We start from the raw sequence: 13,270 nt of genomic DNA, 5'->3' as shown, positions 1-13,270 counted from the left end.
ATGTAGAGTAAAGTTGTAATATAGTTAGACAAAGCTCGAATATTTTTCTTCTTGTAAAATGGTGATTCCTGAGTTAACAAGTACAATAAGAAGGGTGCTAAGTGATTTGCCAATTTGGAGTGGCCTACGAGGATTTTAAAGGGGAGTTTAGTTAATCAAATTCAGGAGGTAAATTGATATTTTGAGAGAAAATTTCACCAAAAATATTTTTAACCCCCAAAAAATCAGTTTTTTCCATTTTAACCAAAAACGGCCAGGAGGCCGCAGTTTTTGCAATAATGATATCAATATGTAACATGTATTGTGTATAAAACAGTTTTCACTATGTGAGGCATCCCGGCCGTTTTTGAGTAATTGAGCATTTTACATTGCAAGGTTTGAACAATTTTGTTCTTGTTAATTTCAAACTTTCCTCCGTTAGAGGGGGAGGGGTCATTTTAGAGCCCAAAGTCATGTCTGCAATATTTTAAAAATTTTGGAGGCGGATCTTTCTTTACTTCTGCATTATTTGCCTCCGGCGTGATTTTTAACTACTTTTGCTATTCTCGCGGTTTTAATGGACATTTAAGGGATAAATGAGTCATTAAATAAAGATGACTTATAAATACTTTTATTTTAGCAATTAAATTTGCTAAATATTTGCAAAAACCTTATATACAGGGTGGGGCACATAAATCCGGACTTTTTTTAAACGGCCATAGCGCCAAGACTACTCGACTAATCAGGACGTTTGACCCCACTATAAAAAGCTTAGGTAATAACCCTTTTACCCAGAAACATTTTTGAACGATGTAGGACGTGTACTCCAAGCTGGCCGCGCTTATGTTCAACAAGGTAAAATCGGACTGCGCCCGTTGCTCATGAAACTTGCTGAAGGTACTGTTAGATACATAAGTTAGGTACTAGAAATGACTAAAGCTCCCAATTCCAACTAGCTTGGCTTTTACCATACCAAATTTAAAGATTTTTTACAAAGTTTCAATTCTAGGTTGTTGATATAAACCTTAAATTTACCAAAACAATGGGGGCCGTCTTAACTATAACATATGAAGATTTCAGGTTTAAATCAACAACCTAGAATTAAAATTTTGTAAAAATCTTTAAAATTGGTATGGTACAAAAGCCTTAAATAAGCACTAAAAACAGGTCTTTTTGCAGATTTTTAAAACTTTGCAGTGCTTGTACCTTTGCAATTTTTGCATTACAGAAAAAATATTTTGCATGGGTCATTTTTTATATAAATCAACCATATTTTGGCTAAGGGCCAAAATTTTAACAAAATTTTTCATTACGGGACGGGGTAAATGCATTTTTATTTTCAACTTTTTTTTTTCAAATCAATAATAGGGCTAAAATCTACAAACAATGCATAACCTATTTTGACATTCAGGTACATTCATATCTTAACCTAACCTAATCTGCATAGAAATACTTAATTAAATTATATTGAACACTCCTGCGTTTGGGACTCCTGCGTTTCTCCTGGAACCATCTTTGCTGCTATTGTAGATAAACAGCTGAAATTTTCGGTAAAGATTCCTATGATATATGCACATATTTTGTCCGTCTGTATGTCTGAATGTCTGACTTCCATGCTTTAAAAGACATTAACCGTATTATTTTGAGGTTTGGTTATTTTCTTTCAGTTTTTGCATATCCCTCTTTCTTTTCTTTGTTATGACAACTGTACACCTGCATCATAACTCACTCTGGCCGTTTGTCATTCTTTGAGTTTTTGCGCTTCGCTACTGATGGATGTTGTCATTCTTGTTGAATATCTCTCTCTTACTCTCTTCCATTTATCACTTCTTTCTTTTTCTTAAAAATATCTATGAAAATAAATATAAGAAATAAGAAAATTTGCGAAAATATTTTGCTAAATTTGAAAATAAGTTTTCCCACAAACCCGCAAGATTATCGAGCAGTGGCGTGCGAAGCCCTTTGTCTAGGGGGGGGGGGCGTTTTGAAGATTTTGTAAAATTTTGCCCCCCCCCTAAATCAAAGTGCCCCGGGGGGGGGGGCACTTTGCTTTAGGGGGGGCATTTTGATTATATATACTAATTTTAAATAAGGGCGTTTTAAGGGGTGGGATTATTTGATTATGGGCCTTCTAGTCCTTATCCCTTCTTCCCCATCCCTTCCCCCCCCCCATCCCTTCTCCCCAATCTCTTCTCCCCACCCTGCAATGACCGAAGGGAAGGGAGCTAGAAAGCATCTTTGAAAAAAGTACAGAATATAATTTAACCTCCCCCCCCCCACCACAAAACATTTTTTATGGGTGGAAGGGGATGTTATAAAATCTCAGCAGGAAGGATGAATAACCCCATTAAAAAAAAATTTGGGGGGGAGGAGATAAAAACACTCATTGTGGAAATAATTTACCAAAAATTAACCTAATATGTAAAACTGATTTTAAATATTTCTTTATTGTATGACAACAAGGATGACAACATCTTTAAGTAGCAAAGCACAAAAAATCATTAATAAGAATACAGACAAGTAGATTTAAAGAGCATCTGTTGAAATAAATATATATTTTAGGTAGAAAAAGTCACAAATCCTTTTTCCTGCATATTTTGTGAAGACAGTCAAAGTAAATTACATACTGGATGCTCGAAACAGCGAGAAATTTTTTTTTTTTAATATTATAATCCACAAAAAATTTATTGTACCATAAAAACCAAAGATATAAAGAACTATGTAAAAAATAAGAAAAAATACTTGTCCTTTCATCTACAGATATAAAAATCTCTTAGAAATATGGAAAACTTTGGTGTATAGTCTCTTTTGTGGCAACGCCTCTTAAGGGGCATTTCGTCGTATTTTCATAGTAGCTTTTAATAGGTTATTCTAGGTTAAGTTAGGTCAGGTGATTTCCCCGCAGGGTTAGGCAATTGGCCCCACAGGAGCTATAAATAGGGGAAAAGCTACTGTGAAAATACGACGAAATGCACCTTAAGAGGCAATGTCACAAAAGGGAGTATACCCGAAATTTAAAAGATACAAAAATAGCCAAAAACGTCCTAAAAAGCAGTCTGACATCCATGAATTTTTCATAGTTAATTATACTCCATAATGATAGGAATGTTAACATTAAGTTTTAGCCTTTACATTAAAAATCACATTTCCCCCTCAGCCATAGTGAATTATATAGAAGCTAAAAAGTTATATCAACATATCCTACCCTCTTTAAATGGCACTTTAAAACTGTTAATTTTTCATTAAGTGGGAACACAGTAATAGTGTCTGACTGATTATGACGTAAAAAAAAATTAGCCAATGAGAGGCCACTATAAATTTTACCATTGATCAATAACGGCCTCTCATTGGCTAATTTTTTTTGTTACGTCATAATCAGTCAGACACTATTACTGTGTTCATTAAGTGGTGTTTCCAAGGATTTATAAGGGCGGTGCGTGAAGCGCACCAAAAAATATTTACTCCCCCTTTGAACTAAAATCAATTAAAGACAAAAAGAGTGGCGTATTTTATCAAGTTAGGAATATAGAGTGTAGTTAGTTTTAAGGGTTTTTAATGAAAATTCCCATAAAAAACATGTCTTTTTGTAAGGGTATGTAAACAAAAAAAAATGACAGACATACAGTGTTGAGAAAAAGGCTTAGATAAATATCAACGCTGTTTCTTTTTTATATAAAATAACTTTTTGATTAAATATTTGTTGTTTACAAATGTTACAAATAAACAATACATGTGATAAAAAGCAGAAACAATTTGGAAGTGCGCGCAGGGAAGGAGGGGTTTTTGGGCTATTTATTACACTAATCCCAAATAATTCATATAAAATTTTCTTATTTGTTGGCTCAACAACTTTGGGGACTTTAATGGAATTTTGATTGGTTGGTTCATTAAGTCGAGTTTCCATACATTTCATCCACTAATTGTAATCTATATCAGGGGTAATTTTGTGTATCATCATTGGGGATGTACACAATTTCTTTGGTAAAAAGTTTATATTATACCAAATAAAATACTTCATATTACCTGGCCTGGTTTATTATGTTCAGTGAAAAAAGATTATAACCTAATTTGTACACTAATTAAAAAATTTGGTAAGGTTAAATGAATAGTAACTGTCTGTTTGGCCCGAAGCGGCAAAAATTTTTTTTTAGTATTTCTTGATCTTTTTTTTGGAAACTGGGATAGTTTTGCTTTTTGTAGGGTAGGGGGCAAAAAGGGGCATTTTTGTTTATCAGGGGGGGGCAAAATGGGGCATTTTTCAACATTTAGGGGGGGGGGGGCAGGGGGGGGGCGGTGGCTAGGGGGGGGGCAAGGGGGGGGCGTTTTGGTCGCTAGGGGGGGGGGGGCGATTGCCCCAAATGCCCCCTTCGGTTCGCACGCCACTGTTATCGAGTATATAACTTTTTCAATTGTTTTAGGGAAAATTACGAGATTATTATAAGATTTCTCAACTAAAAACAGTATCATTTGAATGATAAAATAGTTAATTCCTATCGTATTATAGACAGCTTTCTAAGGATAAAATTAAAAATTATAACATTTTAAAAGGGTTAACAAAACTGGTATTTATTTCATGTTTTTTTATTTATTATTCGTAGGAAATTGTCTACAATATAATACAACACATGATTTTTAAGTATAGCTGAGAACAGGTTCTAAATCAGTGGATATTAATAGGTTTTGAAGCCATACTGGAAAACTGTTTCAACTATTAGAATACATAGGTTTTCTTTTGGACTTTAGGCACTAGAAATAACACTTTTTTGTTGCTTTCCAAAAAAAATATTGTTAAAGATTATCAGTAATGTCAGAACACCTTTTCAAATTTGAAAGGATAAAATGACTTGACAATTTAGCTCTTAAAAGATGAATTTTACCAAGGACCATCTGCTGATTTTCAACCGCTTTCTAGCCGCTTACCTTGTCAGCTGTTGTTTAATTTGAAAGTCTGGTTTTTAAAAGCAGCACAATTAGATTTATCTGTCCTTGTAATTTTTTTGACTTATTCTTATGTTTATTATTTTAAAGAAAATTATAAACTTATGTTTTAATAAATAGCAGCTACACACCTAGAGGTCTTTAGGTGTGTGATTATACCCCCTCTCTTTCAATCTTAGTCTCAATAAGAAAAAGGAAAATGGATTTTTTTTTATGAGCGATTTCAATTTGGAGGGTGGTATAACATTCCGCCAAAATAGTTAAAAACCTTCCCAATACCAGAACCATATTTTATGTTATACAGAATTATATAATTTCCCATAATCTGGCTTTCTCTGTCTTATTTGAAAACAAAAAATCTTTCAATTTCTTGCCGCCCATATAGCCCGATGGTTTCTTTACTGAGGTCATATTGGTCCAATTTACTGATTAGATCTTCTATAAGTATTCTTTAAATTTTCTTCTACTCATAATGTACTCTACTGTACTCTTTTTCCTGGATGTTGTTAAATAAATAGTTATTACTGTACTACTAATGGTCATTCTAGTCCTTGCTTTAAATTTGTTACATAGATGGAATACAACAGAAATATGCAGGGGTCTGAAGGAATAACCAAATGGCCGATAAATTAATTCAACTCCCCAATGATGATAAACAAAAATACCTTTTCTGTAGATTAATGGTTGAAAAATGTTAAAACTCAACCAATGAACCAACCAATCAATATTTAATAAAGACAACAAATAAGAAAACTTCAGGATTTAGTAAAATAAACAGCAAAATGTACCCTTCATCCCTGGGAATATGGAACTCAAGATAAAAATTTTGTTTTCAACTTTGGTGATAATATTTGCACTTCAAATTATGATATAACTAGCGCCTGTGACTCTAGCGTTTGAGAATATCTTTCTTCAAATTATGTTATCTCTAGCGCCTGTGACTCTAGCGTTTGAGGATATCAGAAGGACCAAGTAATTTATAGAATTTATAAATACTTGTTCTCAAAAACGGATAGGCATTAAGGCAAACAAAAAAAAACCTGTGCGCTTCGGATATGGAACATGTATATGCTTTAAAAATCACGAAACCTCTTGCTGAATGGAAATTTCTTTACATTGAAATTTCAGCTAATCCCCTAAACTAGCTGCTTCACCCCTGGCATCTAAGCTAGTGTGAAGGGGATAAAATCAAAAATAGCTTCCTTGAAAAGTGGATTAGGGTGAAGCTATTTGTAATTTAAAAAATTACAATAAGTTCCTTTTTTTTGACAACTTATGCCGTTTACGATATGTTAAAAGTCCCTAGCTAAAACAAACAGTCCTTTATCTAGTAAATTTGTAGCAGACAAACAAACAAACATCCCACTTCTTGGACAATGACATCATACCACTTCAATTAGAAAAATATTTTTATTCTTCAAATCATAAAGCTATGAAAATCGGACAAGATGGTTCGTTTTTTGAGGAAGGGAAGGGGTAAAGGTGGTGGGTAGCGGGTATCGTTATTTTAGCCAGCTGCGAGCATAACTTTATCAAAGTACATTAATAATTAATCCGGTGCAACATCCAAGTAATAAAATACCGATTTTTGTTGTCTACATTCAATCTGATGGATATTTTTAGTAAATAAAAAAAACATTAAATTTCATATAATATATTTAATAACAATATTGCTTTTTATGCAATTTTGAACATTTATGGATTATGTTATGAAAAAGTATAAAATTACTTAATAGTCATTTGTCGCATCGTATTATAGACATCTTTCCGCGGATAGCTAAATGGAAATTTATAAGATTAAACCAAACTGGTATTGATACTTATTTTATTATTCGTGGAAAATTGTCTATAACTAGATACGATACATTATTTTTCGGTATGGCTCAGAAAGAACGGACATCAATCAATTATGAAGCCATACTGGAATAGATAATACTTTGATATTACAATTATTAAAAAAAACGATGAGTAGAACATGGCAGACACAGATTCAAATTGCACATAAATCATTTCCATTAACCCTTATATGAGAGTAAGAGAATGTTTAACTGTCTGTGTGTGTGTGTCTGTCTGTATTCCGAAGGATCTCGCTAACCACTGATCCGATTTGGTTCTCCTTTACAATGTAGCTTGTAATAGGTCCTGGAAAGGTTTATAACAAGTGCCCCTAGAGGTCTCTAGGGACGTAGCCGCTAGTGACCAATATAAAGAAGTTTTTTAAATATTACATAGGTAAAATTTAAATATTAAAATGAATTTATATCTGTCATGTTCTTAGGCCTCTCGGGGCTAACAAAACTAGGGTTAATCTATTTTTTTTATTTAATATCCACGGAAAGCTGTTTATATGATGCGATAAATAACTTTTCTCAAATTATTTAGATGAGACTAATTTTTATTTTTTGGTGTCAACGTCAATAAATCACTTATCATAAAAAATATAGATTTAAAAGTTATTTATTCATACAGATTGTGACGGACCGACAATCGGACATTTTAGAGTTCTTTCGCTTATGAAAATACAAAAATTGAAATATAAATCTTTTTACATTTTACCTTTGTTAAAAACACAAAATGGAAATAGATATAAAATTTTTGTAAGTATTATTCAGGGTTAAATTCAAAGGAAAATTGAGGTTAATTTTGCCTGATGTTTACGGCGATATTATAAAATTGTGGTCTTGCCTTTCCTTTCCTCTCTATCTCTCTCTCTTTCTCCATTTTCTCACTCTCTCTCTCTCTCTCTCTCTCTCTCTCTCTCTCTCTCTCTCTCTCTCTCTCTCTCTATCTATCTATCTATCTATCTATCTATCTATCTATCTATCTATCTATCTCTTTCTCCATTTTCTCACTCTCTTTCTCTCTCTATCTATCTATATATCTCTATCTCTCTCAATACAGACTAAATCACGTTTATTTCATTGTTTCCACAATCTTTGCTACCTTTGGATATAATCGTCCTTTCCCTTCTATCCCTGCCAAAGTTAAGCTTAATCTTTTACTTTCAGAAATTGTACGAAAATTCTTTTAAATTTTACTTCTACTTTAAAATTATTTCAAATTCTAAAATGTGTTTAGTAAAGTAAAAATTACAAAAATTAATGATTTTATTTCTTGCTATCTTTGTGGATGTATTCTACTAGATGTCGATATCTTGGTCTTGATGTCCTCCAGTTGACATGACAACTTGGCCTCCAAGGTGATCCTGTTTCCATTTTGACAATTATTGTTAGAACCTTACATAGCTTTTTCCGTTAAATATTTTATAGAATAAATGATAGATATTCAGGGAAAAGATAATGAACGATACATTTCATTGGTTGAAATGTTGGGAAAGTACTAGTTTTGAATCAACCAATCAAAATTCATTAAAATGTACCCAAAGATTTTTATCCAGCGAAAAAAATAACTTTGGGTACCTGTGTAATTTTTCTTTTGAGTCAAATGTCTTTTTCCCTATCTGAGAATAAATGAAACCTCTTTTGGGTAGCAGGAGTCATAAAAATTGCCATTCCTTGTAAGGTGACACAACCGCCATCTTGGAACAGCTGGTTGGCAGGGTTGCCACCTCAGAATTGCATCCTGTTGTGGACAGGGTTCCCAACTTCTTTGTACCATCATCACTAGATATTATAGACTGTTCATCAATCTTTATTTGTCACAAAGTTCTCCTTTTTATCTATCTTCTATTTATCAATCTATCTATCTATATATAAATCTATACAATCTATCTAACAATATATATGTATAATAATGAACAATTATTCAGTTTATAACTAAATACCTGATTGGTGGAAGTCTGGCAACCCTGGCCTTAAAATCTGGCGGGAGCGAGGCAGCACCATTTTGGCGGGAATTCTCATTCCATTCTCTGCAGCAATTTATTCAAGTGTTTATTAATTTGATTGTTTAACATTTTGCTGGATGTCCTGTTGTAAACTGTGTACAGTTTACTATCTATGATACACGTCTGATATAGCAACACTAGGACATAACTTTAAGCAATCATGTTCTTAAGTAGAACAGCAATAATAAGTTGACAAAATTTTATAGATAGAGAACAATAAGGAATTATACAGTAATAGTTATTTCTCGCATCGTATTATAAACGGCTTTCCGCGGATATAGAATGTACCATTATGAGATTAAAACTAGTTTTTTTAGCCCCGAGGTGACGAAGTCACCGGCTAAAAAACTAGTTTTAATCTTATGATTGTACATTTCTATATTCGTAGAAAGCTGGATATAATACGATGCTAGACATAGTTTTTTCGTATGGATGAGAACCGGTTCCTATCCACCGGATTCGAATGAATACGAGAAAAAGTATTATATTGATTTATAAAATCTTACGTTATATACATTTAATTTAAGTTCAAGCAATATCTAAGTTGTTTTAAAAGTGACACATAGACAGACGAATGAGCATTCTCTATTTGATAGTAGCAACGGTTCTACCTATCACTTGAATAAACACTTCCCTGCTTTGGGGTCCCCAGCCCCCTCCTCCATTATTCCCCACCCTTCCTCCACCCCCTCCATACCAAGCTATAGAGGATGGAGGGTTGGAGTGTGAGTAGAGAGATGAGGAGCGTATCTCACTTGGCGTGGAGGACAACCGGGCGTACAGCTCACTTATATCCTGAAAATAGAATAGTAAATTATGGGATAGCAAAAATCTGTTTAGTATGCCCTTTTTGATAAAAAGCTCATTTGATTTCAAGCATATGGATTTATTTAGCGTTCTATCCATCAATCCACCAATTCATTATTTATAAATCTATCTATATATATATCACTCTATCCATCCATCTATCTATCCTTTTATCAATCTATAAATATATCAATCAAATCATCAATTCATTATTCATATATAATACATATATATCCATTAAGTCATATATCCAAAAATCTATTTAGCCATCAATAAATCTATCCAACTCTATCTAGCTATCTAGCATCCAAACAACCAACCATCTATTTATTCATCCATCCATGTATGCTTACCTCTCCTGGAAACCTGGAGCCCCCAGCATCCAGTGACAGCCGTGTAACCGGTCCATTTGCATAACTCTTGTCCTTGTTTGTAGATTTATCATCAATCTACAATAGAAAACGTAGCTGATTTTATTGCCCTAGGAAAATGGGGAAAGATGTCACAGCTTTTGGCCTACCTATTCAATTGACCTCATAGTAGAGGGAAAGAAAAAGAGAAGGGGGAAAGAAATCCCCTAGAAAAGAGATGGGGTATAAGGGTATATCCTGAGGTCAATAGAATAGGTAGGTCAAAAACAATGACATCTATCCCCATTTTGTTAGGGCGCCACAGGCAGCTACATGCAAAACACAAGGATGACAACGTTCATAAGTAGTAAAGCTCAAAAAACATGGAACAGGCAAAAAGACAAATTTAGTTGTATACCAGATGTTCTTATTCATTTTTGTAATAAGAAAAGAAAGTGAGAGAATATGCAACAGCTCAAAGAAAATCCCGAAACCTTTAAAAATAAGGTCTTTTAAACTTTAAACCATGGCCGAAAGACGGATTATTATTTTTTACCTTTATATGATGTCTAAAAACAGCTGATCTCCTGGCATTTTTAGCCTCCTCTGACTTCATGTCATATTTGTCTAGGTTACGTGGCTTACCACCTTCTAAATTTACACAATATATCATGTCTGTCTGTCTGTTTGTTTTTCATATTTGTCTAGGTTACGTGGTTTACCACCTTCTAAATTTACACAATATATCATGTCTGTCTGTCTGTTTGTTTTTCATATTTGTCTAGGTTACGTGGTTTACCACCTTCTAAATTTACACAATATATCATGTCTGTCTGCCTGTCTGTCATATTCGTCTAGGTTACGTGGTTTACCACCTTCTAAATTTACACAATATATCAGGTCTGTCTGTCTGTTTGTCTGTCATATTTCTCTAGGTTTCGTGTCTTACCACCTTCTAAATTTACACAATATATCATGTCTGTCTTATTTGTCTAGTTTACGTGGCTTACCACCTTCTAAATTTACACAATATATCCTTCTATCAATTAGGTAGCAAAGCATATCTATAATTAGGGTCGGTCCGTATGGCTTGGTGATTCTTGTAATAGTTAGGTAATATTTTAGGTGAATCATCTCTATAATTAGTTTCTAAAAATTAAGTATGTCCTTAAACAGCATACTGTATTTACGCAATTTCAATTCAGGGGGAAAATGATATAATCTCTAATGTTTATCAACCTTTATCGAAAAGCAGAACTCAGGGGCGTCCAAGCTTTTTTTTTGGGGGGGGGGTAAAAAATTTTAGGGGGGGGGGGTAATTCGTGTTTGGGGGGGGGGGGGTAAAATGGCGCGCGAAACGCGCCGAAATTTTTTTTTACCCCCCCCAAAATTTTTACCACGGGGGTAAAATTTGATTAGGGGGGGTAATTACCCCCCCTAAAGTCTGTTGGGGGGGGGGTAAATACTCCCCCAAAATCTGTTGGGGGGGGTAATTACCCCCCCCCAAACTAATTTACCCCGGGGGTAAAATTTTTTTGGGGGGGGTAATTTAATTATGTAAAAAAAGCACCTACCTAATCTATTAAGTTAATAAGTACTATCCTATAACATAAAGTAGTAAGTAAGGTTTATTTGACTATAGCTTCAGATTTCATTACTTTTAATACTGAGTTCTCCTTTTTAGGAAAGCTTCACATAGATCCCATGATGGTTCCACACTATTATAGGTCAATCCTTTGAGTGGTTTTAGGCTATTTTTCTCCTCCCTTTTTACCCTTTAGAAAACACGAGTTCTTAGATGCAAAGGGCGCCACTACTATTCAAATATATAGTAGTATCTCATTCTTTAGAACATAAAAATACAATAATTAACTCACTAACCAATGAACTAATATGATTATACTTTAAAGTGAAGCGTCTTATAGGTCCTGGTAAGTTTTATAACTAGTTTTGAGACACCCTGACATCCTCCCAAAAGAAATCGCCTATAGAAATTCTTTTTCATTATTTAATGAAATATTTAATTTAGTTAGGTATCTATTTTATGGAATCTTCAGTGCTTTACAATTACATCATAGATCCCCGGGATGGTTTTAGCCCTTATAAAGGCCCAAGCAAATAAAACATGATCAAACTATTAAATTTTTTGTTATCATGGTTAAGAACTGTTTTAACTGGTTGGACTATATTGGGGTATAGTCCCTTTTGTGGCAACGCTCTTTAAGGGGCGTTTCTTCGTTTTTTTCACACAAGCTTCTCTCCTATTTCTAGCCCCTGCGGGGGGCCAATTGCTTAACCATGTGGGGCAATCACCTAAACCAATATAACCTATCCTAAAATAAACTATCAAAAGCCATTTAGGATATACTTTTCATTAACTATTAGGAGACCAAACGAGGAACATAAAATATATTACACCTCAAGGCTCGAGTCACACTATGACTTTTTTTAGGGGGGGGGGGGGAAGGCGGGGATTACTCCCTCCCCCCCGAAAAAAAAATTTTCAGTAAAATTTTTGTTTAAGAACACTCAATTTGGGGGGGGGGGGTAAATACCCCCCCCCCAAAAAAATTTTTTTTAAAGAACATTTATTTTGGGGGGGGTAATTACCCCCCCCCCCCCCCCCCCAAAATCGTTGGGGGTGCCTACGGCACCCCCAAGGTAGGGGTAATTTTTTTTGGGGGGGGGTATTGTTCACAAAATTTTGGGGGTGCCAAATGGCCCATTACCCCCCCCCTTGGACGCCTATGGCAGAACTGAATGAGTTTTAGCGGTTACTGAGATCTTTTGGTACAGATAGGAACATATTATCTATATTAGGATTATCCCTTAATGTAACTCTAATCCCCACCCACAATTATTTAATGTAGCAAAGATTAATTCATCAAAATTTTGCAGTAAATTTTAGCAGTAAAAGTTAAAATTCATCTTTATATTTATGTTCTAGAGATGATTTAATATTTTTACTTGTATAAAATTATAATATATAGATAGATAGAGGGATATTTTATGGAATAAATGGATAGATAATTATTCGACTTATTATATATTATATTCTACTATATGGTATAAACAATATGGTATGAATTTTGGTTCATCAAGCTAAGTGCTAAAGGGTTAATTTTGTATATCATCATTTCAGATGTATATAAATTTATTGGCCATTGTCTTATCCCTCTAGATCCCTGATATGGATAACATATTATCGACAATTTACTGCAGTCTTTTGTTGTTATGCATCAGAAAAATTAGGTTTATCCTATTATGTAAAGTTATATTTTTATGTCTGCAGCTTAAGATTTTTTGATTACTCTTGATTACTACTGAACATATCGAGTTCTCCATTTTA

General features: G+C 33.9%; 1 protein-coding gene and 1 long non-coding RNA gene across 2 annotated transcripts in view; both read right to left on the bottom strand.

The window, feature by feature from the left end:
• Nucleotides 1-7,797: 7,797 nt before the first annotated feature.
• LOC145306002 (uncharacterized) lies at nt 7,798-8,828 on the bottom strand. Its single transcript, XR_013874865.1, has 3 exons — nt 8,702-8,828; nt 8,434-8,540; nt 7,798-8,124 (listed from the first exon to the last, which is right to left on the bottom strand). It is a non-coding gene; the product is annotated as an uncharacterized LOC145306002 (long non-coding RNA).
• Nucleotides 8,829-9,349: 521 nt separating this feature from the next.
• LOC145305404 (uncharacterized) overlaps nt 9,350-13,270 on the bottom strand; it is a 37,789-nt gene continuing 33,868 nt past the window's right edge. The window contains exons 14-16 of the mRNA XM_080147022.1: nt 10,478-10,574; nt 9,925-10,020; nt 9,350-9,559 (exon numbers count right to left, since the gene is read on the bottom strand). Of these exons, the coding sequence (XP_080003148.1) occupies nt 9,350-9,559; nt 9,925-10,020; nt 10,478-10,574 (403 nt within the window). The remainder of the gene's footprint in view (nt 9,560-9,924; nt 10,021-10,477; nt 10,575-13,270) is intronic.

Source organism: Acartia tonsa, chromosome 14, assembly GCF_053477335.1.
Source record: "Acartia tonsa isolate MP-2025a chromosome 14, ASM5347733v1, whole genome shotgun sequence".
Lineage (NCBI taxonomy): Eukaryota > Metazoa > Arthropoda > Copepoda > Calanoida > Acartiidae > Acartia > Acartia tonsa.
This window is presented reverse-complemented; position numbering and strand designations above follow the sequence as displayed.